The sequence below is a fragment of the Paralichthys olivaceus genome, chromosome 12 (assembly GCF_024713975.1).
Source record: "Paralichthys olivaceus isolate ysfri-2021 chromosome 12, ASM2471397v2, whole genome shotgun sequence".
NCBI lineage: Eukaryota > Metazoa > Chordata > Actinopteri > Pleuronectiformes > Paralichthyidae > Paralichthys > Paralichthys olivaceus.
In genome coordinates this window covers 3691080-3714302 of record NC_091104.1, presented here as the reverse complement: position 1 = coordinate 3714302, position 23223 = coordinate 3691080, and the positions used below count along the sequence as shown (strand labels likewise).

At 45.1% G+C, this 23223-nt stretch overlaps 1 protein-coding gene across 3 annotated transcripts in view; it reads left to right on the top strand.

Annotated features, from left to right (window-relative positions):
• LOC109641443 (neuronal PAS domain-containing protein 3) overlaps nucleotides 1–23223 on the top strand; it is a 190005-nt gene that overhangs the window by 34895 nt on the left and 131887 nt on the right. For 2 of the 3 annotated variants that reach the window (XM_069536251.1, XM_069536252.1), the window contains exon 2: nucleotides 18014–18112. The exons of the other annotated variant lie outside the window; for it this stretch is intronic. In XM_069536251.1, coding sequence (XP_069392352.1) covers nucleotides 18014–18112 — 99 coding nt within the window. The remainder of the gene's footprint in view (nucleotides 1–18013; nucleotides 18113–23223) is intronic. 3 annotated transcript variants of the gene reach the window in all.

Sequence of the window (23223 nt, the reverse complement as noted above, 5' to 3'; positions counted from 1 at the left end):
CCATATGTCCGTGTGTGTGTTTATCATGCTGCTACAACCACCTCCTGGGTCACATCTGCCTCCTCTGCATGGTCTCGGTGGGAGATGTGTGTGAGTGTGTGTGAGTGTGTGTGAGTGTGTGTGTGTGTGTGTCTGTGGCCTGAGTCTCACTGTGTTAACCTGTTAAATTGTGTGTTGCTGCAGTACAATAATCCTCTGGAGGATAAAGGAGATTTTCTTTCTTCGGGATCGATACAATTTCACATTATTAATACGTTAATCTGCACTTTCAGAGATGCCTGATGATAATTCCCAGAAAGACCCGCACCCAAACCACCCCCCCCCCCCCCCCCCCACACACACACACACACACCCATTACTCCACAGACTAATCGTGCATAGCATGGTTGCCATGGCAACGTGCCACGGCGAGCAGTATGGAAACCTGGTTGTCGGGGCGACTGCAGAGGTAAAGGCATCGTACGGCAGCGGGTCAGAGATCCATCGTGGCTGCACGAGATTCTTATGAAGCACGACAAGAAAAAAAAAGGTGACCTCTGAAGTCACCTGACCAGTCTCTCACACACACACACACACACACACACACACACACACACACAGCCTCACAAACAAATTCACTTTACAAACACAAGCTTCCCCAACACGCACATAAACACACACGCCCTCCTCCGCCTCCAGAGGCGGCCACGCGGCGGCTTTATCGTGCTTCCTGTTTCTCACCACTGCCCCACAGTCCTTCAGTCTCCCACAACAGGAAATTAAAGGAGCATGGCGCGGCGCCCCGAGCGCCTCGACTTTTTGATTTGTGCGAGCCGCTATCGCTAATGAAAATCAGCGCGGGGCTCCGGACAACGGGGGCCGCTGATAGAGGAGCGACTTGTTCACCACACAACAGTCGACGTCTCCCAACAAGTGAGCGCTGTAATCGCCCTGCGGGGGGAAGAAGATGGCGGGGAGGGGAGGGGCGTGAGCGCACATCTCCTCTCTGATGGATAAACACAAACACTCAGGTGTAAATACAACCAGGACATTTTATTTTTTTTAAAGACGTCCACATTTTTATGGCTGAAAAATTAAGACAGTATTTTCTCCCTGCGAGGACGTGAGCGAGGGCGTGTTGTGCATCAGCTCGTTCTTAATTGACTTCCTGTTTACTTCCTCCTTTCGTCCATCACCTGTTCCTCCTCAGTCGGTGTCTCACGCTGGACTTTATATAATGTTAATGCCAGATACAAACAGGTTCTTCAAAATAAAATGAATTGGAGGATTCTCTGCAGGACAGTTTTGTTAAGATGCTTTAAAACCTGGATAATCTCCTCAGAACACAAATGTCCGAGTCAGTTGCTCGGGACAATCTCTGGAGTTTCTCCTGCCAGCGAGTGAGGCCTCGTGCAGCGGGAGATTATCTGGAGGATTCAGGATGCGAGTGAGCGGACGATGTTTTTAACGAAGGACGCAAAACTGGAGAAAGTCCGGATCCACTTTTGTGGACATTCTCCGGAGTTCATATCCCAGTGAGCCGAGCGAACAGGAGGAGATTTAACTTTGTGTCTTTGCTCGTTCATCTTGTTCAATGATTGAGTTTGTGAATTCAACTTTTCATTTAATTGAAAAGTTCCGTCCTTCTTACTTCTCTGTCTTTGTTTCTCTCTTCACCTGCTTTCTGTTTGAACGTCTTCTGTTCATTTCCTTTACTCCACTTCTCTTTCTGTCATCTTCCTTCTTCTTTCCCTCCATCTCATAATTTCCTGTCTCCTCCTCCTTCCACAGTCTGAAGTCTCTCCTCCGTGTTCATTTATCCGGTTCTCCGTCAGACGCCTCGTTTGTACTCTCGTCCTTTTCTTCTGTGAAGCCCTCCGCTCGTACTCTCGTTCCTCTCTTTACTCGTCCGCCTCTCTCGTCCCTCTCGTCCTCTCTTATTATTTCTGCCAGTATTTAGTGAGCGCTGCATTCAGACAAGGTCATGGAGCAATTTGTGAATATGTCTGTGTGTGTGGCTGCTTCGCTGCCTCGTCTCATCCAGGCACTCAGCCAAGCCAGAACGTCTTGATCCTGCACTCAGGACATTGTGCCTGTGTGTGTGTGTGTGTGTGTGTGTGTGTGTGTCTGTGTGTGTGCGTGAAGCATTTGTTTGGTTGTACGGAGAACACTATAATATGTGTAATGCTTTAATGGTATGAGAGGTACAGTGACTTTCACTGTTGCAGATGCTGTCCTGCACAGAGGTTGTGTTTTCACCCCTGTGTGTTTGTTTGTGTGTTTGTGTGTTTGTTTGTTTGTGTGTTTGTTTGTCAGCTGGACGACACAAACTTAAGTGATTTCCATGAAACGCGTTGGAATGATGGGACATGGGACATTAGAGACATAGGGACATAGACTGTAAATGAATATGGACGACGTGTCTCCGCTTCCTCTCGATCTCCAGAAATGAATTAAGCAAATCGTGTCGGATTCGAACGCTGTCGACTGCAACAAGAAGTTTGACCTGAAGCCCGAGATGTGCTGTAGGGATCTGTGGGTGGAGCTTCAGTAACGAGGCTCCACTAAAACTTGACCAATCAGGTGTCAGCCTCAGCTGTCAATCATGTCGCCCGTTTTTTTTCTTCATCAAACTAATTAAAACCAAACGGATCAGAAACACGAACACTCAGAGGATTCAGAGTGTGAGACTCTGTGACTTCTTAGTTTAGTCTGAACCAAAATAACAAAATCAGGACGTAGATTAGAAAACTCTTCGGTCTCTCTCTGAAATACGACTGGACGCCAAAACTAAGCAGATGAAATGAAACGATGGAACAAACATCGACTCTCCGCTCAGGAAAAACCTCTTGTGGTCGCTAAGCTAGGCTAGGCTAGGCTAACTCCAGCCTTTACCCTTCATGCACAGACACGTTGGTGATGTCTGCTCCGTCGTCTCGTTCTCAGAGAATCAACAAATCTAGATGTTGTTCCTCTTTCACTCACTCTCTCTCTCTCTCCAGCTACTGTCTATGGAGCTCGCCCACATAACCCACACCGCTGCTCTCTCTCTCTCTCTCTCTCTCTCTCTTTCTTTCTCTCTTTCTTTAATTTGACCAGAATATTTTGCTTTAATGCATTAAAAAAAAATAAAGTCAGCGTTAATATTCAAAACTGCAGCTTATCAATGTTTCTCTCTTTGCCGAGCAGCCCATAAATATTAATGTCGATCGGCCACGCTCCCTCAACACGCCGCCGGATCGCCGTCTCCCCGCATAGTCTTGTGAGTGTTTGTGTGTGTGTGTGTGTGTGTGTGTGTGTGTGAGTGTGTGTCAGGCTGTGATTTTGTGAGGGAGTCAGTATGTGTATATACCCAGTTTTCTATGTGTGTGGCTGTGTATGCAAGCGATCTACAGTTTGTCTGAGTGTGTGTCTGTGTGTGTGTGTGTGTGTGTGTGTGTGTGTGTATCTAAATGCCCCTGCAGTAATTCTTCTCAGGAATAATTGCCCTGTGTGTGCCTGACGCTCTGACACACACACACACACACACACACACAGGGCTGGAATCACTCTGATGCAGATTCATTTTAAAATGCATCCGTTCTCTCCGCGTCGTCTTTAATCAACACAAACATCAGATCGACATAAAACGACAGAACCCGTCTTTGACAAACATTTGTTTAACGTCCATTTGGTCCATGTCCCGTCTGCTAACATGGAGGAGGAAGGTTTATGAGTTATACTGCAGGCAGCCACCAGGAGGCGATCCAACCGTTTACATGAGCAGCGACAAAAGTTTGATTTATTTTAACTTTGGTAGCGACAATTAGCAAAGTTACATCACGGGACCTTTTTGATGTGAGTGAACAGATTTACACACACACACACACACACACACACACACACACACACAGCATAACACAGGGTAATTCATATGTATGGGTTCAGTGTGAGTGCGTCCAACAAGACGGCTCACAGCCATGAACTGTCAGAGTGTGTGTGTGTGTGTGTGTGTGTGTGTGTGTGTGTGTGCTTTCAGTAAACCTCAACAGCTCACTACATCACTGTCCACCTCCTACTCTTCTTCTTCCTCTCTGTCTTGTCACTTCTTTTTTACGTCCGTCTCTTTCTAAGTCCTCAAAGCTGCTACGTCCAAGTTTTCCTCCGACGCCGAACGTGTTTTGTTTTTGCCCGGGTGACGGTGGCGACGCTCGCCAAAAGCTTCATCCACCGTTGAGTTTACGAGACAAGATGTTATCGCGCGTGTTCGGATGCTACAGTGACTCGTTACGGGACAGTGACGACAAGAGGCGGAGCTAATTTAGAAAAACTCTGAACTCGTGTTTGAGGTAAAGTTGAAAGTCAAAAGACGTAAAGAGCACAAGATGGCTGCACCTGTCTCTGTCTTAGTCGAATCAGAGTGGAGACGTTATTTATAATAAATCTGGACAGAAACTCATCTGGACAATTTTAATGGATGAACAAATTCAAAAAGAAAGAAAAGGTATAAATCACATTATTTATTTTCCTGAGTATCATAATTAGATTCAGAAATACGTCTATTTGAACACAGACTGTTCCACTGAACTCTTTATTTCTTTGCAGCCAGTTTATCTTTGTGCTGTTTGTGTTTCTGACTCGTGCTCGGCAGTAAATGACCTTGACAGTCATTGGTTTTATAATGACACGCTGTTTTTCTTCAAAACTGTATTAGTCCTTTATGTGTAATGAAATTCACACATATACTAAAGGCGTGATTAGCATATATATTGTATTGACACAGTGGCAATATGTTCTCTCTCTTTCTTTATCTATCCGTCTTCGCCTCTCTCCATACCTTTCTCTCTTGATTTCTCCCTCTGTACACCCCCCCACCCCCCCAGTCTCCCTCCCTTCTGCACTTTGAAGTCGACGCCGCGCTGTTTTCTGTAATTTTTATCTGCAGAACATGCGGCCGCCACATTGCTGCGATTATTTACAGTAAGGGGGGTGGGGGGGGGGGGGTGCACACGGCCTCAAACAGCTGAATTTGTGATTTGTCTTGTTTGGTTTTATTTTCCTGAAGCTCAGTCTCTTATTTACAGTTATTCACTGATAGACAGCAGAGAGAGACGAGGCAGCAACAAACAGGTCGGAGGCGTTAAAACGTTTTCCGTCACATTTGATTCTTTCACCTTTTCAACACGTGAACATTTAGTTATCACAGGATCCAAAGAAAGAACATTGGTCAGGTGTTCTGCTTCTGACACAACAACTTTATTCACAAAATGTTTTTTTTATTAAACTGACGTCTGATTTTAAAATAAACATCCGATCGGCTGAGAGGAGACAGCGCCTCCGGTGGAGAATCGCTGAATTGATCCGTGAACAATAATTTCACACACGTGCACAAACGAACACGCGGGAGCAGCCGTGATGAGTAAAGAATTTCTCTGCACACGTCTCCATCGATCAGCAGGTATCGACAGCTCGTAAGGTCACAGCTGACACACACACACACACACGTCGAACTATCAGTGACACACAATAGATTTTAAAAAGACTTTTTAATTAATTTCTTTATGTCGCCCTCGAGTCACACAGCTGTTGTAAGGTTATTTACACCGATGTGTTTGTTTATAATCATATAAAATGTTCACGACGTGTTGGAGAACTTTTTCTAACCCTTCAGCTTTCACGCTGAATTCGTTCTCTCTGGATCTTCAGACTTTCCAAACTCGTTATCGTACTGTTTCAAAATGTGTTGGACGTGATTTCATATTTATTATGATTACGTCGACACGGTATTACGAACCACAGACTAATGACAGGACCTGGATCTACAACGAGTAGCTTAGACCTGAGCTGCAGAACAGAATCAAGTCCTCAGAGCTGGAGGAGGATGTGAGTTTATCTCTTCTGGTGTTTGGCTTCAGCAGAACTGGAGGAAGTCTGTCTCTCTCTCCGTCTCTTTCTTTCCTTCATGGTGTCCATTAACGCTGCTCTGTCTCTTGCCAGCCATTCACATTTCCCATGGAGACCGGACACGGAGACACTCACACACACACACACACACACACACAGAGTCTGTGTTAAGTTTCCTTGGTTACCGAATGCCTTTTTCATTGACCCTCCGTTACCATGGAAGTGAAAGGAGGACCAGAGGAGGTGAGGGACTGTGATGAGAGGAGCGAGGACGATGTATTGATGACGGACAGAAAGAGAAAGCAAGAAAATATGTTAACAGGACGAAATAAAATGAGAAGAAGAAGAGCAGAGGAATGAGGAAGAGAGGGGCAGGAGGTAGAGGAAGGATGTGGGATGACCGAAGGAGAGGAGAAAGAGAGCAGAGGGTGATTAGTGAAAGGGAGAGAAGAGGAGGATGAGGAGGAAGAAGAGACGAGATGGAAGAAATGAAAGGAGCAAAGCAGATGAGTGGAGGTGAAGAGAAGAGTCAGAAAAGGAGAAGAGGAGGTGTTTCTAAAAGTTTCTTCTTTCAACAGCAATTTGTACCACACACACACACACACACACACACACACACACACACACACACACTCACACACACACACACTTTAAATTGACAAGCATGAATCCAGCTCTGCATAAATACATGAATAATCTATTGAGAGGAGCATTTCTACACACGTCAGCCTGCTCTCTCGCTCTCTCTCTCTCTCGCTCTCTCTCTCTCTTGCTCGCTCCCTCTTGCTGTGTGTGTGTGTGTGTGTGTGTGTGTGTGTGTGTGTGTGTTTTGTCACTGTCTAATTGCTGAGAAGTGCCTTGGCTCTGATCCATGACATCAGTGTCTCTTTCTCTTTTTGCCAGAAATTAGACTGTGATTGGATAGAACACACACACACACACACACACGCACACACACACACACACACACACACAGTAATTATAATGCTGACACCTCCTTGAGCTCATTTGTGAAGCTCAGATTCACGTATCAAAGGACAACAGCGACTCCTCCGAACCTTTCTCTCTTTCTTTTCTGGAGCTTTAATAATTTTCAGTATTTTGACTAATGTTAATTTGAGGAACATATTTTAATCTGTGTTAAAGTGTCCTGCTCTATTTCCATTCCTCTGCACCGTGCTCCTCCTCCTCCTCCTCCTCCTCCTCCTCCTCCTCCTCCTCCTCTCCACGCTGCAAATCAGATATGACAGGAAATATTGTCCTTGTAATGGAGACTCAGGCCACTGAGCCTCTGTCTCTGACACACACACATGCAGCTAAATACACGGATATACATCAACAAAACACACACACACACACACACACTCTGAACCTGTACAAGGCTGGAACTGACTCGTGTCAAATAATTCTCCTTTTGTCTCCTGCTCTTCTCGTCCTCTCGTCTTCTTTCTTGTCTTGTTCATCTGATGTTTATCTGTCGTCAGTTGTCGCCTGCAGCCCTGCGGACAAAGCAGCTGTGTTGTTATCTCACAATGGACCAACACATTATTACATGTCTCAATAACTGTTTTTAATTATATTTATTATGTAAAGAGATTCAACTTGGTCTGGTTAAAATCTGATGAATTTAGTGGAATCTTCTTCAGATTGTGGAACTTGTACGTGTTAGAAGTGACTGATCTTTGAGCGTCTGTGAGGTCGAGACTCATTACGAAGAAAAACCCAACTGTAAAACTGCCGAAAGGTTTTTTCATCCGTCGTGTTGAGAGCACCGAGTCAGATTCTGTTTTATTCTGTGATGCTCCAGTAAACCAGTTTTAGTCTACATGCATTTTATGGTCTGACTCGTGTGAGGTCACTGTGACCTTTGACCTTCGTAAATTTGAAGAAATTCCCAAAAGGCAAACTTGAGATGTTCAAGAGGCAGGAAAAGTTCCAGAGACACTCACGTGCTCTCACATACAGAACCTCCAGAACACGTCAGGAACACGTCAGGAACACGTCGGACTTCACTTCACATCTGGAATCTTTCTGGGACGCTTTCACGACTGGAATCAGTTTAAATTAACAATCGTTGGGCGTCACCTGCTTCCTGTGACCGCGGTGTTACAGTTGAATCTGACGGAAACAAAGGACATTATCTGTCTGTGCATCTCTGTGGATTTCTTCTGAAACGTCTCCTTAAAAAGACGAGGCCACAAAGAAAAGACTCCCCCCCTTCCCCGTCCTCCCCCCCCCCCACCTCCCAAAATAACACACTCTGACTTTCTTTGTGTCTTTCAACCACGTTTTAGTTTTGCCCTTCAACTGGGACTTCAATCCCACGCTCAGATGTCGGCTTCCTCGATGTTTGCCCCCGAAACTTCAGTCTGAGATTTATTCCCTTTTTTCAACAAGTTGGCGTCAGGGTGGAGATTATGTTTTTCACTTCTCCTTGACTCTGAAGCGTCGGGAGACGGAGGGAGAGAAAAAGCGAGAGAAGAAGACGGAAGGGCGACGGAGAGGATACAGAAGCTGAGGGAAGCAAAACGAAGACAGAGAACAAGAATCTAAAAAAGTGTTTTATTGACTTGTGTTCTCAGATTGACTCAGACAGACACACGTGGCTGAAAGAGAAGAAGATGGAGGGATGAGGGAGAGAAGAGAGTAAGGTGAAGATGCAACAGTCTACTTTGCATAACAGGCGGCGTCCGTCCCACGTCTTCCTCCAATCAGAGCTCTGGGTAAATGCCTCTGATTGGCTGAGATGTGAAGGGCATTGAGACCACCGGCGACACCTCTGTGAATTATTAACGAGGATCATCACTCTATCGATCATTTCAAACACACACACACACACTCTCTCTCTCTCAGATAACTATATTAACACAGATATGAAAAGAGACGGACTGAAGGAGGAAAGACAAATCTGTCCTTCTTCTTTATCAGCGTGGTTTTAAACGAGCAGCACTGAACTGGGTGGTTTCACATTAAGCCAAAAGATTTTATCAGCCAGACGTCTCTTTAGTGTATTTAAATGGGCTCTTAGCAAGGTTAAAGCAGCTGCAGTCTGTCGCTGTGGGATCTAAACTCGCAGAAACACGCTGGCAGCTCAGCATGCTGTTGTTTCTTCTCCCGGAAAATATCTGACATCAGACTTTAAATCATCCGTCGGGTTTTAGACTCATTTCCTTGTTTTCAGTTAATTAGAATGAGACAAAGAAAAGAGCTGCAGATAAATAGTAAGTTCAGTTTCCTGATGTGTGATTTCACAACGACCTTGTTGGGACAGTTTCAGTTTATAATAGTACGAATAATAAGAATCGTTCTTATTTACACAGCAGCTTTCACACATAGAGAGCAATAAAATCAAAGACATGAAATTAGATGAATGAGAGCACGTCAGCAATAAATCAAAGACTTGTCTTCTCTTCGTCTGTCCGTTTACCTGAGAGTCAACTTTCCCTCCTGGAAGTTGATGTGGTCACTTTATCCTCTGAGTTGAGACTCATTTGTAAACGACTCGACTCTCTCTCTCTCTCTCTCTCTCTCTTCAGAACTTCAGCGTCGGTCAGCGGCGACTCTCGCTTTGTCGCCAGCGGCCGTTTGTTCAGTTTGGCCGCCGACTCGTGGACGAGCCTCTTCAAATGTAAAGCAACAGCGTCCATTGATGCAAATGTAAATAAACTCTGAGGGTTCGTGAGGTGGCGTCGGCAGATCGGATGGTTGTGTGTGTGTGTGTGTGTGTGTGTGTGTGTGTGTGTGTGTGTGTGTGTGTGTGTGTGTGTGTTAAAGCGCCCTATTCTCCAGCTGAAGCCTCTCATCCTCTGTGTTTTCATTCTGACGCACTGTGAATGTCAAAGAGCCGCATGAAGTCGAGCATGTCAGTCAACCAGCGAGTGTCTGTGCGAGTGTGTGCGTGAGAGAGAGAGAGTGTGTGTGTGTCCATGTGGATGAGTACTTATGTGTGTGTGTGTGTGTGTGTGTCTCCAAGAGAGAGAGAGAGAGAGTATTGTGAGTTGCCAGAGGATCTGTGTGAACAGTGATGTGTGACAGAGAGAGAGAGAGAGAGAGAGAGAGAGAGATATTTGGAGCTCAGAGAGAAACAAGGTGAGAGAGAAAGTGAAAGGGGGAGAGAGGTTGAAAAGAAGAGAGAGAGAGAAGAGTGATGCCCAGAGAGAGAGAGAGAGAGAGGTAGAGGTAGATCGAGGTTGAGAGTTCTGTGATCTGTGTCTGACTGCTGGATTTACTGGATCAGACTTCTTTCTTTCTCTCTCTCTTTATTTCTGTCTTTCTTTCGCCCTCTCTTCTTTCTTTCTTTTTTTCTGTGTTCCATTCTTCTTGTCTTCTTTCCTCCGTACGTCTCTTTTCTCCCTCCTTTTCATTCATCTTGTTTTTCCTCCCTTCTCTGTTTTTCCTCTTTTATACCTTCTTATATCTCTCTTACCTTTTCTCTCCCTCCACTCTTCCCTCTCTCCGTCTGAATTAAACTTTTTCTTGCTCTTTGTTGATTTCTGTCCTTTTCTCTTGTTCTCTTGTTCGTTGTCCGTCTTGTGAACACGATATCCCAACGTCTTCAAAATTAGTACAAACGTTCAGTTGGACGACCTGAGTAGATAGTCAAAGGTCAGAGGTCATGATTCAAATGCTACGTTTACTCACAGTGTTTTAATTTGAATGGATTTCTCCTCCCTCTCTCACCTCCTCTCTCTCCTTGTCTTCCTCCTCCTCTCCTCCTCTCCTGCTGAATGTCAGAATAACCTTTTGGCCAGACATGAGGAGCGCTTGATTTCTCTTATCTCGCCGGTGACATGCCCACTCACGGGGCTCGACGCCCTGAGCACCACGAGCAGTTCAAACACAGGGTTCCCTTCCAAAAAAAACCCAAACCTCCTCTGTAACTCTTCAGATATAAAAGTTTTGTGAATAAAGAAATAAAGTGAGAATATCTTTGCGGATGGAGAAGGAAGCTGAAGACGATGCTTCAGTTAAAAACGTTCCGTGTATTGACCTCCGTCCCCGTCAATTAAAGAATTAGTCCTGAATCGAATGAACTGCTTTAAATTCAGAAACGTTAAAACTAGACAATGTCTGGATCCACGCTTTTTAAAGCTGCCATGGTAACCTTCAGCTCACCCACATAAGAGAGGGGGGGGATCCCAGCAGAGGATTCTGGGTAGCTGTTGGAAATTTTGTAAAAGCTACTGTCAGTCATGTTTAGATGTTTTTGTAGAAGGAGCCAATGAGAGACGAGGAAAAATAATAGAGATATGGAGAAGAGTGGTGTGTGTGTGTGTGTGTGTGTGTGTGTGTGTGTGTGTGTGTGTGTGTGTGTGTGTGTGACAGTGTGAGAGAGAGACAGAGTGTATGTTTGCATCTTCATGCTTTCATGCACAGATTTATTGCGCTTGAGTGTGTGTGCATAATTTGTACATGTGCAGAGCCACCTGAGCTTCTGCTTTTGTGTGTGTGTGTGTGTGTGTGTGTGTGTGTGTGTGTGTGTGTGTGTGTGTGTGTGACTACACAGTGTAAAGTGCCTCTACCTGTAAATGTCAGGCAGCTGTCCTCTGCGACTGACTGCGAGGACATCAGCAGTAAATCAGGCCGGTAGTTTGGCTAAAGAGGTGATTAATAAACATGTCGTGTGTGTGTGTGTGAGAGTCTGTGTGTGTGTGTGTTGTGTGTGTGTGTGTGTGTGTGTGTGTGTGTGTGGTGTGTGAACCTTATTGGCTTGAAGAATGAAGGGGAGTGAGCGATGGAGACATGGATGAAGGACAGAAATCTGCAGAGAAGGTGAAAAAGACGCCTCCTCAGAAAATAGAATGAAATAAAATCAACAGCTCTGTTGATTTTATTTTGTAGACTCACATGTGGAACTGACGTGTCACAAATCACACGTGACCTCAGCATGAACGCTCCACTGCGTCATGTGACGTGGGAATGACTCCGCTCTGCAGGTCAGTGGTGAGAGACGGAACTAAAGAGACAGTGTCCGTTAAACAAATGTTTATAGCAGATGATGAAAGTGGGGGGGGGGGGATAAATCATGATTGACAGCTGAGACTGACTCACGATTGGTTGAGTGTGTGTACGAGACAGACCTTGTTGGACACGCAGCTCGTCCAGTGTCTGTCTTTGGCCACAGGACGTTTCCTGGTTCCGTCCGTGACGACAGATCCTGTTGAGATGTGAATTCCAGCGGAGGTCACTTCTGTGTCTGTCTCTGCTGTTCAAACAGAGACAGAGAGAGAGAGAGACGCAGTGGCCTCGCCCGCTGCCACACTTAGCGCTGCGACTGTGCTGCTCTCTAATGGAACTTCATCCATTTCAAATGACAGAATCCATTACCCCCGCTTGCTCCGCTCCGCAGTGCAAGTGTTGCACGCACTGGATTTATTCTTGTTATTTGCTGATAATGTGTGCAAACTAAACCGGGCCACAGGTTTTTTTTTTGGCCTGATGCTCACGTGGGTGATTAACTTGAGGAGGGGTCGTGAATGTACGAAGGTCAACAGACAAGAAAAGCATTTCTGAGAGGAACAATTAGGAGAATTAGATCCACAGCAGCAGCTTCTGCTTGAATCAGATTCACCCACGAACATGAAACCTGATCACGCCGGGCACAGAGTCCGAATCTCCAAATGAAACAATCCGGTGTGTGCGGAATGAAATAAAACAAGATGGACGAAGAAATCCTAAAGTTAAGTTAATTTAGTGTGAAAAAGAAACAGAAATATTTATATAACGTTATGATAAATAAATTATAATTAATGAAAATATAATATAACAGTGTGTGTGTGTGTGTGTGTGTGTGAGAGACAGATTGAGAAATTCTCCGTCCCACGAGAGGAAGCACTTCACCCTGTGAATTCTGGGTAATTGATTTGTTTTAAAGGTGAAACTTCAGCCGCTGTCAAATCTCTTTGGTCGAATATATAAAGAGAAACAAACTCACAGGTTCCTCAACTTTGTGATTAAGGTCCGAATAATAATGATCAAGAGGAAAGAACGTCTGACATCTCATCCCTTCATCATTTACGTATCGGCCCGTTTGGTTTATGTGTAGAAACATTTCTTTTGTGGTTTTCAGGGAGTTGGAAGCAGATCTGTGTGAATCTGCTCTTCTGACATTAAACACTTGTTCTTTATTCTCCCGCAGACTCTTCCACTCAGAGCAGAAAATAGAGCTAGAGAGGGAGAGAGAGAGAGGGAGGGCGTGAGCGGCTCGTTCTGTCTGATCGTGTCACTAATCGTTTGTTTAATCCTCCTCGAACATTAAATATTAGACTCAGTTTAAAATCTCAGCTGTCATTTATCACCCTGCTGCTGCAGCACAAAGCTCGACTCACTGATCCTTTATTTAAGCAGGTGACAGCAGCCCTGACACACACACACACACACACACACACACACACACACACACACACACACACACACACACACACACACACACAGAAGAAAGCCTTGAAAGCCTTTTAATTAATTAACGATCACACAAGACGACAAAGTCACGTTTCAGTTTGTTTCATCCGCGTCGAGTTAAAAGGTTTCGGATTTTACTGAGATGAAATAAGAGAAGGAGAAAAATATGCAAATGATTGTTTTTGTTTTTATTTATTCACGTTCTTCATGGGACCAAAAACTGATTTTTATGTGACTGATTGTTAAAGATAAAAAAAATTTTAAAAAAAAACTCAACACAACTGAAACACAAAATTGTCTCGACTTTTCCGATCTGGTTTTAAAACTTGAATGAAATGAAATTAGTTGCGTTGGTGTCACAATCCTCACATTTCAAATTTTGTTACGAACATTTTTATAAAAACAATTCAAAAAATATTTGAAGTCACTGTTAGCATTGTTCTTTCAGGTTGTCCGTCTGTCCCCGTCTTTTGAACAAGATGTCTCAAGAACGCTGCGAGGACAGTGGTCACAGTGACCCCATCAACTTCTTATAACATCCTCACAATCCACATTTGTTCTCAAGTTGTCTCGAAGTTTGTCTTCACGTTTCCTACTCTTCAAAAACACCTGTCCGCTGATGCTGATTGTCTGTAAACGTCTCCACTGGTCCTCACAAAGGTAGAAGCTTCACACGCCGTTGTGTTTCTGAGAGGATTTAGTCTCACAGTAAAACCTCCTTTAGCTTTACTGAAGCACTGGAGCAAGACTGACCGGCTAAACCTGGACCAAAACATCCTGACCGGCTGGGGACAGAGTGTGTGCACACGTGTAAGTGTGTGTTATGGGTGTAATTGTGTGTTATGTGTGTGTGTGTGTGTGTGGACTTGACCCTGCCCCTGGAAGTGTGTGAACATTCTCATAACAAACGGAGGTTACAGCGAGTAAACAGGGGAACAGGGCTGTGTGTGTTTCTTTTTTTGTGTGTGTGTTGTATTTATAAAGGTGTGTGTGTGTGTGTGTGTGTGCGTGTGTGTGTGTGTGTGTGTGTGTGTGTTGCTCCCTAAACTGACACATTTTCAATCACATGGTTTAGTTCGGGGAAATTGTTGAAAAAGAGGGAAAAGGGCAGATTTCTGCGGCTCTGTGGGCAACAATAGGACAAGCCAGGATTAGTTTTTCACTTTGTGCATCTGTGTGTGTGTGTGTGTGTGTGTGTGTGTGTGTGTGTGTGTGTGTGTGTGTGTGTGTGTGTGTGTGTGTGTGTGTATTCTCAGACAATGCCCTGGTAGCCAATTTGTAATATATAGTCAGCCTTGAAAAATGGCCCAGATCTCCCCTTCGCTGTCTGCAATTTAGCTCTGCTGGCGCCCGGCAATTCCTATTGTACTGCCTCCCACCACTGCCATTTTGGCCTGATGGAGTGTGCATTTGTACTTTGTGTGTGTGCATGTGTGTTTGTTTACTTGCTTATGTGCATTTACCCATGAGTCTGTCTTTGTGTGTGTGTGTGTGTTTGTTTGTGTGTTTGTGTGTGTGTCCATGCAGCGTGCGCGACTGTGTTTATTCTCGGGTTATTGAATTTTCAGTTTGTGAGCCAGACTGTGCACGTGTGATTATGCAAGTGTGTGTCTCAGTTTGTGTAGTTGCATTGATGGTGTGTGTGTGTGTGTGTGTGTGTGTGTGTGTGTGTGTGTGTGTGTGTGTGTGTGTGTGTGTGTGAGATGCAGTGCAGTTACTCGTCCACTTTCCCAAAATGACAGCGACACCTGAAGGCATCAATCTGGAACTAGTGGAGTAAGTGAAGATGGAGGGATGAAGAAAGAAAGGGAGTAAAAAAGATAAGGAAAGTGTATTTAAAGATGTGTGGCGGCAGGAGGGGGGGGCGGGTATGGAAGAAAAAGATGGAGTGATTTGTTAAAAGAAAGCAGAGACTCAGGGAGAAGCTGTAAGTAAAAAAGATTTAGGATGAGAAAGAAGTGAGGATTGGGAAAATTAAAAAGAAGAGGGGGAGTAAGTGGGAAATTACAGGAGGGATAGAAAAGATTTAAAGGTGTGAGAAAGAGAGGGAGGGAGGGGAAAGAATAAGGGAGGTAAAGATAAAAAGGTGATGAAGGCACAGTTTAGGACGACTGTTGGAGGAGAAAGATGTTTAAAGAGAAAGAGGGAACAGTGGAGTGAGTGGAATGGAGGGGAGGAGAAGAAGGGATGGTTTTCAGACATGAGAAGAAAGAAAGATGAAGGAGGGGAGCAATGGTGGAGGGGTTTATGGAAGAAGGAGAATAAATGTTGGGGTGAGGAGGTGAGGAAGGGAGGGGGAGGACAGAAAATGAAATAAAGGAAGGAAGGAGAAAGAGAGACAGAATATAAGATGGAAAGAATCTGAAAACAGAGAGAGGGAGAGAATAAAAAAGAGAGAGAGAGAAGGCGTGATTGGCGGCCTCGCTCTCTGCAGATGGAGGTCACTTCACCAAAGGTTCACACAGCCGAGTGGAGAGGTCAGCTGAGAGTGTGTGTGTGTGAGTGTGTGTGTGTGTGTGTGTGTGTGTGTGGGGGTGGGTGTGTGTCTGTGTGTGTGTGTGTGTGTCTGTGTGTGTGTCTGTGTGTGTGTCTGTGTGTGTGTGTGTGTGTGTGTGTTGTATTTCTGTCCTGATTATTAAAAGTTTATCGTTAAACATAAAAAAGTGAGAAAACAAATCCACGTGTAATTAAATTAGAATAATGAGTCAAAGTAAAAGTCTCGACCAGTGAAATGTTCGGTCACGTGAAGATCTGAGGAATAAATCTGTCATGTTAACGGTGACGCACACGTCTGTACAGGAAGAAGCGTGTAAACGTTTCCCTCCATCTTAAAACACGCGTGTCCTCAGGTCCGGACGAGTTGATGCGAGCGAAGAATCGAGCTGCAGCTGTTTCTGTTGATTCTGTTTTTAAACCTTGTCGTACAATCGAACAAACCGAGTCAGAACAAAAACCACTTCTCTTCTTCGGCTGCGTTCTCTTTATCTTTTTTTTATTTTTTCATGTTTTCCACCCCCCCTCCCCCGACAGCAGCGATATGTTTCCTAGTCATGCATCAAGAGATCAAATCTAAAAGTAATACAATCTCTGGACTCACATCTCGGCGCTTTAATTTGAAAACCCAACTCTGGCTGCCTCCTCTCGTAGAAGTGAAATAAGTTATGCCGCCGCCGGTGCCCTCGCTTCACCCTCTGACAAGAACAATAGCGGCCGGCTCGCCTCAGAAAACTGTGTTCGACAATAATACTTGTCCACAAAGCAAGACCGACAATGTCAATGGTTTTATGGTGCGCTACACAGTGCAGCTAATGTTCTCCTGCGAGCCAGCATCGCTTCACTGCCTCCCCCTCCCCCCTCTCTCTCTCTCTCTCTCCCGGTGTGCCTCGCCCTCCTTCCACCTCCCGTGTTTTCTCTTCTTCTTCTTCTTCTTCTCTTTCTCTTTTATTCTCCTCGACTCTCGCTCGCTCCCTCCCTTCGTATGAAGAATCCATTCCGGCATGGGTCTTGACAGCCTGTCTTTGGTGGGTGTGTAAAATTCAAATAATTCACTGTGCATAGACAGTCGCTCTGGGGCCGCTTTGTATTTTGTATTTGACTCGGTGTCACTTCGCCTGCCTGTCGAGTCCCAGTCGGCAGCGTTTAGCTTTTTAAAAAACAACCAGAGAGACAAAAAACCCAGCACCCGACTGAAGCTGTGTTTATTTGTGGTTTATTTTAGTTTCAGTCGAGCAGCTGCACCTGCAAAAAATAATATTCAGCTGTTTTCTGTGTTTGGACTTTAAAAGCTTCAGGTTCCGGCTCCTCTGAGTTCTGACGAATTACTGAGACTCTCGTGTGAGAAGAACAAAATGCAGACGAGATAAGACTCGACTCACGCTGACGAGCAGCTGCGTCTCGTTTTGGGGTTTTTTTCTGATTCCGGTGCTAAAGCGCAGGTTTTTAAATGTGCTGGTGCCAGAACCTTCTTTTGTTTTGTTTAAAATAAAAAAAGCACAAAAGGACAAACCGAGTTCATCCATCTGCTTTCAGTCTAGACAGTGGACTCCCTGACGGAGCGTCAGCACCGAGCGGGTCCGGTTTTAATATTGATTCGAAGATGATGTGGTTCTAGACGGTGATGTCAGAGGTCAGAGTTCATTTCCTGCGGCTCGGGTCGGGTTCGGACAGAAACACGTGGCGTCACCAGGGTCTTCATTTCACACGTTCAGCTCCAGGACGTTTGTTGTCGACTCGAGGAAGCTGCTGCTACGTGTAGATGATTGGATTGGTCGTCAGTTTGTGATGTCACAGACGGACAAAGTGTTTTATTTTTTCCCACTGAGGTAGAGATGCCCGTTGTTCCAGAATTGATTTATCTCTAGATAATATAATTTATTCTGCAGTGATGATTTCTGTTCTTTAATTGGTGCAAAGCTGATGATTCCTTGTTTCATGTGTTTTCTCTCCTTCCTCTCGTTCATCCTTTCTCTGGATCGTGTCTCCTTTTCCTCCCACTTCTTCTTCCTCCTCTTCACCTTCTCCCACTTTTCCTTCTTGTTCTTCACATCTTCCGACACTTTTATCAACCTCTTCCTTCTCTTTCTCATCTCGTTTCACTTCTTCTTTTCTCTTTTTCTTCACCATCTTCTCCTTCTCACCCATGTTGTGCCTCTTTTCCATCTTTTTCCCTCTTCATCCTCCTCTTCCTGCTCGCTGTCTCTTACGGCTGACGTTAAAGAACCTCTTCACGTTTTTTTTGTGTGTTCCACAGTGACCCCTACTGGGAGCGGCCAGCTAATGCAGGCAGCTGCTCCGCCGCCCGGCCCAAGACCCTTCACCTGGCCGGCCAGCAGCATACCTCCTCGCCATGGTAACGTTTGTGTGCGCTCCCAGGAGCAGCAGCAGTAGTAGTAGTAGTAGTAGTAGTAGTCGTAGTAGTAGTACTAGTAATAGTGTCAGTGTGTGTGTTTTGTTGAATATGAGTTGTGTGAACACTTTGTCAACTCCTCATGTAATCGTTGCTTCTTCTTCTTCTGATCTAAGATCAGAGCTCAAGAGGTTTTTTAACTCACTTTGTGGAGGCATGTTGAAAATGATGATTAGCTTCGCTTAGCCTAGCTTCGCTTAGCCTAGCTTCGTTTATCTTCTGAACATCAAGAAGAAAAGTATCTTACAATGGAGCTGTTAGTCCGACACCTATAGATACGTACGTAAAGCAACACTACGTAACTTAGACGCTGACGACAAATAACGTCATCTTTGCACAACGGCAGCGTTTGTGTCTGTTTGTTTCAGTCACGGAGGAAGTGAAGTTTTTATTTTCACTCACTGATCATCTGTCGTCACTGAGCCGCAGGATGTTTGTTCAAGTCTGAATGAATTGGACGTGAAGCCCACGTCGTTGCTCACGTCACACATGGTTGAACGCTGCTCCGCTCGTCTGTGGTGCGTCCTCACGATACACAGCCTCATCGTTACTTTGGCGTCTACGATGTACAACCACAAAACCCTCCACACGCGACATTACAGAATCGGCGAAGATGGTGATCGCCCTCTGGTGGATCGGGAGTCAAACTGCTGCCGATGTTCTGGTGCTTCCAGAGTTAAAACTGTCTGAATACAAACTTTTCCAGAGCGTTAGAATGAATGTTCAGATTTCAAATAAAAAGTGACGGCTCTAGTTCACTGTGTGTGTGTGTGTGTGTGTGTGTGTGTGTGTGTGTGTGTACATTTGTTAAATCGCTGCTACAAAATCGTGTCACTCCTCCTCAATCCGTCTGCTCCCTCCATCCGTCCTCAGCGTCTTTGTCAGTGAACAGAGAGAAAAGATTTGACACCAGCAAGTGAACTGAGGCTGGATGTTACAGTGTGTGTGTGTGTGTGTGTGTGTGTGTGTGTGTGTGTGTGGGATTATAAAGGGAGGATTTGTGTCTCCGTCAGGCTGAGAGCTGAAAGGAGACGACAGTTAATAGCTCATTATATGACGAGCTTAGCACCGAGTAGGTCCGTGCTGTTCGGCTCCAGAGCTGCCGCTCGCGTGACGTCTCAGAAACAAACATTTCCTCCACAACGCAGATCGTTTTTTACATCTGCAGCTTAAAGTGCCTGATGATTGGTTGATTTCCAGATCCAGAGACATGAAGACATAAAGTTTTTTAACATCCACTGCACCCGCGGGTCATAACAGTTTGATGATTTATGTTATTATCCTGACGACACATAAAGATGAGTTAGTTCCTGCTTCATTCACACGACACAGGAGGATTATTTCTCTTTTTTAAAGCTGATGTGTTTAAAAATAGAAATTTATCTACAAGTTATTCTTCACAGATTAATTTTTACTGCGCCTCAACATTTTCACACAAGGTGAGGTGATGTCGGTGATGACGACGGGACGGACGTGTGTCGGACTAAATCCTTCAGTCCCTTAACGTGAAACCGAACCTAACAGATGAGATGAAACTATTTCCACAATAATTCAAACCTGATGAAAAACATGAAACAAGACGAGAAGTAAGAAAAACAACGTGTGTGTGTGTGTGTGTGTGAGACGCCTCTGTCAGCTAAACACTGAACTCCTCCTGAAATACAAACGTCCGTTTACTTCACCGTTGAGGCATCAGTGCTGTTGCTATGGTTACCTGATCCTGAAGTAAAGTTCAAGTGGTGACCAGGCGTATTTGACAGACACCTGCCAGCCAATCAGAGCGCAGAGTTTGGTGTTTGATGTCATTGCAGAACCACGGTTCTGTGTGCGTGCGCGTGTGTGTGTGTGTGTGTGCGTGCGTGTGTGTGTGCGTGCGTGTCTCTCTCTCTCTTACGGGTGTATTTCCAGTGTTAAGGTGAAATTGAGATAAATGGCGGAGGAGCTGGGTGGTCACAGAGGCCCCTGATATACACTCCACCTGTCTACTCTGCTTACAGCTGTGTGAGTGTGTGTGTTTGTGTGTGAGAGTGTGTTTGTGTGTGAGAGTGTGTGTGTGTGTGTGTGTGTGTGTGTGTGAGAGTGTGTGTGTGTGTGTTGCAGACATCCCCACACATACACATCTAAATGTATTTTTGTGTTTAGTGTAATTATTTGTATGTTCTCTGTGGAGATGTGTGTTTGCATGCAGCACAATTACCTGCTTGTGTGTATGTGTCTCTTTGTTGATAGTGTGTGTCTGTGTGTGTGTGTGTGTGTGTGTGTGTGTGTGTGTGTGTACAGAACAGAAGGGTTGCAAACTAGAAGAGACAGATGTACCAGGGAGAGCTGCTGCAGCGCTGCTCACTTTTTCCTTTCTCTAACACACACACACACACACACACACACACACACACACACACACACACACACACACACTCTCTCTCTGCTGTTATTCAAGTGGTACCTAGCAGGGCTGGAGAGAGTGTGTGCAAGAAGAGAGAGAATGAAGGTTTGATTTGCTGTGAGAAGAAAATGGAGGGAGTAGAGATTTATTTTGAAATCTTGTTTACTGTTAGAAAGGGAGAGAAGAAGAGAGGGAGGAGGAGGAGGAGGAGAAGGAGGAGGAGGAGGAGGCGTCATTATCTGAATGACCAAACTAAACGTCTGGCGGCCAGTTTGAAAACCAGCTGAAAACCTCCTGGTGCCTCATCGATGAGTTGGAGTTGATCTCTTCCATCTTCCTCTAACTCAGAGTTTCTGCCTAAACTTTGACCTCATACATTTTATTGTTTATAATCTTAGACTTTTATTTTGTGGAGCTCCGAGAAAAAACATTTATATCCAAACAATCTGCGACCAGAAGAGAATTCACCTGAGACTTAACATACCAACAGAAAGAGAGAGAGAGAGAGAAAGAAAGGAAGGAAAAGAGAGAGAGAATAAAAAGAATCGACGGTGGAAAACATCTGTATTTACAGTTTCTGACGCCGTCAAACCGTTGCCGTGGCGACAGACACAGATTTACATTGAACGTCTCCGTCATTCGGTGAAAACAGACGAGTACAATGAGGAGGATGACGAGAAGAATAACAAAGAGATGTAAACATGGGCAGTGTGTGGATGTGTGAAGGAAACAGAGGGAGGGAGGGAGAGAGAGATGGAGGGAGGGAGAGAGAGAGAGAGAGAGAGAGGCTGGTTCAGTTTGGGTCTGTCCTTCAGAGGTTCTTACTCTTACTTACTCTTTGTTGCTGTCTTACCTTCTCCCTCCATCTTTTTCCTCCCTCCATCCTTCCATCCTGACTCGTTCTCTCTCTCTCTCTCTCAGTGTCGATGGCGGAGGTGTGATCTGTTGTGATGTGTGTTTTTTTTCCTCCTGTGTCGCACGAGTCGACTCCTGGTATGTCGCTGACTTTGTTCAACTTCCTGTTTTTGATGTCGCACTTTCTCGCTCTCACTTTCCTCTTCTCTTCTCACCTACTTCTCCCCCCCCCCCCCCCACCCCCCCCCACCCAAAAACAAAGAGAAGCTACAGATTCAATAATTTAACCTTTTCTCTTCATTTTGTCTTTTTTTTATTTTTCTATATTTCATTGTCTACCTGTGTCTCTGTCTGGAAGGAAACATGTTAATAATGAATTGTATAGATTTACAGAGAGTGTGTGTGTGTGTGTGTGTGTGTGTGTGTGTGTGTGTGTGCTCGAGCAGCAGAGATCTTTTGAAGTCGTGATGTTTGTAGTCCAGGAGCGTTGATCTTCAGCTCGTCCGTCTGATTACTGATCAGAATGTTTGTTGAGCTTCGTTTGAAGAAATCTTAACGACGAGTTTCACCTGAAACCTCTTTTACCTTCGAGAACTCAAACAGGAAGACGCCGACGCTGCCGAGTCCGTCAGAGCGTTGCTTCTTCTTCTTCTGTCAAAGAATCAACAGTGAAATGTTTTTTGTTTTTTTGAAGATGAGGTTTTTCTGTAAAAGTTGAGCCCATGGGTCGTCTGTGCAGCAGCTGACAGACTGCAGGGTATCTGTAGTATCTGTAGTATCTGTAGTATCTGTATCTGAAGCTGGAATTGAGTAATTGTACCCAACAGTACTTCTGTCAGTACTCTGCTCTCTGAAATACCAGAAAATGTAACTCCACCTCCCGGAGTAAAGCACATATTGAAAAAACAAGATTTTGAATGTGGCCGGTGGCTCGACTCTGAACAAGTTTGATTAATTACCTGAAGATGTTGATGCTTCACGTAAAGTTTCAGTTCGTACGGACATGCTGCACATACACACAGGAAGCCTCGGACTAAAGCTAGTGTACGTATTTAACAGTTCAATATCATTTGGAATCACAGGTGCTGTTTTCTTCTCGTGTTTAACATCGGAGCAGAGACGAGTCCGTGTTGTTCTGACTTCTCCTCTGCAGAGTGAACGAAAGCCTGAAAGTTCAGGTTCAGTTTTTAAGTTCCCTGTTCTCGTCTCTGAAAGTGATGCCAATGATCTGTCGTCTCTTCTCCACCGACGACAACTCTCTTGTTACGAACCGGTTTTCGTCACCGCTGGACTTCTGCTGCGTCTTGAGAGAAACAAAGGAGGACAAGATCCAGATGAACACGTGAACTCTTCGCTTGGCCTCACGTTAGATTCACGCACACGCTCCTACCTGCTAATCCCTCGTCATCACCGCGAGCCGTCGCTGACTCGTCTGACACGCGATGCACCCGAGAGACGAACTGTGACGTGGCGTCGTCCCAGAATCCTCTTAGAAAAGTGTTGGAACTGACAGTTCCTTCTTTTTCTCTTTCTTATTTCTGACGAGTGTTCAAGAGCAGCTCTGCTCTGCAGCCTTCTCCCCCGTCTCTCTGATAACAACTCCCCCCTCTCCTCGTCTATCCGTCCTCATAACAGCAAATCCCTCACCTCGTTGGACAGCTACCCACCTGTGGCGCCGGCGAAGAATCACTCACATCCTCAGCAAACACACACACACACATTTTTATTGATGCAAAACACTTTCACCGCTCCTTTGTTTGCAGTGAAAAGATTTGACTCTCACCCCGTCTTCACCTGCCTGAGCTGCTGCTCCGCC